We start from the raw sequence: 3,438 nt of genomic DNA, 5'->3' as shown, positions 1-3,438 counted from the left end.
GTCTTTCAAGACATGAAAGCTTTCCGCCGTTAAGGAAGTTCGCTAGAATTCCTTCGAAGTGAATTTAGGAGTGTAGGCTTCAAGAAGCGAGAAAATGATCATGGAGAAAGCCACTGTTTGTGATGTTGTCTGACTTTGGGTTACACTTGCGTTGAAATTCTTGAATCTCCACAGAATGTCTGCATTACGGGGTTTGCCTTGATGAACTATATTAATGGCGAACCCGAAATTAGTCTGAAGTATTTTAGCCATCAGAAAAGTAATCCTGGTCAATATATCCTTCTGTACACCTTGTTTTTGATTTTGCATATGATTTCTTGTCAGAAGTTGCAACAGTCTACATAAACATGTACTGAAAGTGCACTTCGTCACCACTTAGTTTTTTTTTTACTTAAATGAATAGAAGATGAAAACTTCTGTTTCGGACTTTTGTTATTTTTTTTAGTAAATATAACAGTTACAATCCGGGATTGTTGATGACCAACACCATGATTAATGATGATATTCTACATGTAAGTACTATTGCCATTATACGTTGATAAAATGAATTATGAAAAGTATATTTATTGATACCACTTGATTAAAAAAATCCAATAAGCTTTGAAAAGAGCTATATTTATTGTTATTTATGTACTGTGTCCTCTTTGCCATCATTTATCATTGGGTGGGGAACCGGACCTGCGCTCTTGAATTTCTTGTAATTACTGTTTTTTGCCTGTCTTAAAGTTGCGATTGTTTCTTTTCTTTATTATATGTATTTATTTAGTGGTGCCGTCAACATAAGTGCTTTCCACTTGAGTGAGGCATCACCATGTCCTGTATCCTTTTTTCATGTGAATGAAAAAAAAGAGCTATATACATAGCAGTATACTAACATATACAATGTGTATTGTCTTTTATTGATTTTCTGTACACATTTGTCATGTTCACGAGAGCCCCGGGCCCATCCTTCCAGCCCTGGCTTAACCATCAGACTTAAGAGCTTTTTTTCCGCCCTGTCGCTTAATATTTTTCAAGAAAAACTCCGAGAACCAACAAATTAGATTGGTGTGGCCTAATGTAGATAATGATACAGGTCTACATGGTGCCGAGACCAGCACGAGTAAAAACGTGCCAATAAACTACTCAAGGTAGACTAGGTGTCACAACAGTACTATGTGTATATTAATTAATATATCCAAATGTATCAGCACTCAGTACTGATAGAATATTGTGATATTACTGGTGTCAAAATCAGTCACTACCAGCTGTCCACCGGGGGCTACTGCCACGCCGCCAGCTCTACTGGGAACAACGCGGCGCACGTACCGCCCGTCTTCTGTAAACATGTCTACCGCCCCGCCTATCCGGACCAGCAGAACGTTTCCTGAACCGTCTGTACAGATTCCCGTGACTTCGTCTGCCTCATTGTCGTCGGTTTCTGTTATACCTTCTCCGATTTCTGTCTTACCCATGACGATTACTGTCTGACCCTCTCCCATTTCTGCCTGACCCATGCCGATTTCTGTTGAACCCAGGCCGATTTCTGCCTGACCCTCATCGATGTCGTCACACCCAAAGCTGTAAAGGTACTGACTCCTGTTGTTATAGACATGGACACGTGCATCTCCCATACTGTCGGACACAAACATGTTCCCCTCCCGTCCCAGAGCGACCAACCCGGGGTACCCCGAACCTTGCTGCACCCGAAACTTGTGCTCAACAGTACCATTGAAATGCAGAAGCTTGACTTCCCCATAACCCCACCAGTACTCTGTCGCTACGACAAGATTACGAGGTGTGTCCACAGTCATGCCGGAGAAAGAATTATTGCTGAACGTTGCGCGGAGTGTTGTAAGGTGACTTCCAAGTTTAGTGTATCGAACAATAAACCCTGACATTCTGTCCGCATTCCCAACTACCCACACATGGCCCTCCCCGTCGATGGAGATGTCATGGGGTTTCAACGTCTCGGAGTTTTCCCCTGACGTGACGGTGGGGAAACGGCGGAGGTAGACGCCCGTCATGCTGAAGACTTGAACCTGCCTGTTGTAGGTGTCAGCTAGGAATATTTCGTTGCAGGGCGACACGGCGACAGAGCTTACCTCGGAACAATCGGAAGATTCTTCACATTTCAGTCGAAAGACGATCGTCTTTTGTTGAAGGTCTTTGTTTTCGTTCTCTGAATTGAAAAGAACGTATTTATTTATAATTGTAACTAGAAAATACAAAGTGTGCACTAGGCAGCAAGTATGCTGATAACGTGCACACGGTAACACACACCTGGACATATGACAATAAATAGTTAGAACAAGATATATACACAGATAACATTATCTAATAAATCACACCTGCAATTTTGATAATCAATTTTATAACTGTACAGCAATCAAATGTTTGTTGTGGCTCCACTGGAAGAAGTCTTTTTGATTGGGCAATGAACATCTGTGAGTTTTGTATTTATGTCGAAGTTATGAGCTGGAGACCCCTGGAGCAGGAGAGATGTATTGAAAGAACATTTATACTACACCATACAAATTCAAAACATTTAAATTTGAAAAATATATTTCTTGCCATATTACATCTCGTCTTAGCAGTAAAATGTGTAATAAAATATGTAACATAATGATTGTTGTGATTTGTAATAACCTCCAAGCAGATCTTTCAGTGGCAAGACAGTATCCATTGGCCAGAGGATTGTCCATTAGCCACCGAAGATCTGCCAGTACTCGAACAGGCAGGAGCTCTTCTTTTCAAAAATGGTGTTGCCCCTATTAACAGCTATCAAAAATTTGTCGTGCTGAGATTTTTACAAGTGGTTTATAGCTTGAATTTGGGACAAATGCAGTCACCCGCGCACATCTCAGTGGGAGTTCTCGCCTAACCCTGTCCAGATAATACTGTATGCTGGTACTAAAATATGCTGGCTGAAACATAGAATTGTCAATAACTGGGGTTCTTGTGGTTCAAAACCGCTTATATCACAAAACATATGTTGAACCTTCTTTTCCTTAAGTTAAACTGTACAAAATAACAGTTGGCGAGGGGACCCATAGAGAGACTTCCTGTAATGCTCAACCAGCTGGCCCACTAGGAGGGCAAGAGCCTTGCCTGGTGGTCAGGGCAATAAATTCCTTGGCAAGAATATTTTGATCAGGCAACAACTAGGTGTTAATAGCCTTTCACGTTTAATGGACACTCCTCTGGCCAATGGATACTGTCTTGCCACCGAAAGATCTGCTTGGAGATTAATTTGTATGTCATGTATATGACTGGGAAAGTTATGGTTTTAAATTCACGATGTATTCATTCATGGTTATTTATATACTCAGTGAGAGACCTTGATAAAGGCAATGCCTAGATATTATGCCTGAATCTATCTGGTAGTTTCACTGTTAACAAAGATGTTATACTGAAGCTAATGTGACCAACTCGCCAAGTGAGGTTAACCTAACGAAG

General features: G+C 41.1%; 1 protein-coding gene across 1 annotated transcript in view; it reads right to left on the bottom strand.

The window, feature by feature from the left end:
* Positions 1-1,193: 1,193 nt before the first annotated feature.
* Positions 1,194-3,438, bottom strand: part of LOC109462252 — a 6,838-nt gene continuing 4,593 nt past the window's right edge. Inside the window, exons 5-6 of the mRNA XM_019758783.1 lie at positions 1,520-2,197; positions 1,194-1,399 (exon numbers count right to left, since the gene is read on the bottom strand). Of these exons, the coding sequence (XP_019614342.1) occupies positions 1,194-1,399; positions 1,520-2,197 (884 nt within the window). The remainder of the gene's footprint in view (positions 1,400-1,519; positions 2,198-3,438) is intronic.

This window comes from Branchiostoma belcheri, unplaced genomic scaffold (assembly GCF_001625305.1).
Source record: "Branchiostoma belcheri isolate BF01 breed outbred unplaced genomic scaffold, Haploidv18h27 scaffold114, whole genome shotgun sequence".
Lineage (NCBI taxonomy): Eukaryota > Metazoa > Chordata > Leptocardii > Amphioxiformes > Branchiostomatidae > Branchiostoma > Branchiostoma belcheri.
Note: the sequence above shows the minus strand (reverse complement) of the source record. Positions and strands in the feature narration are given on the sequence as shown.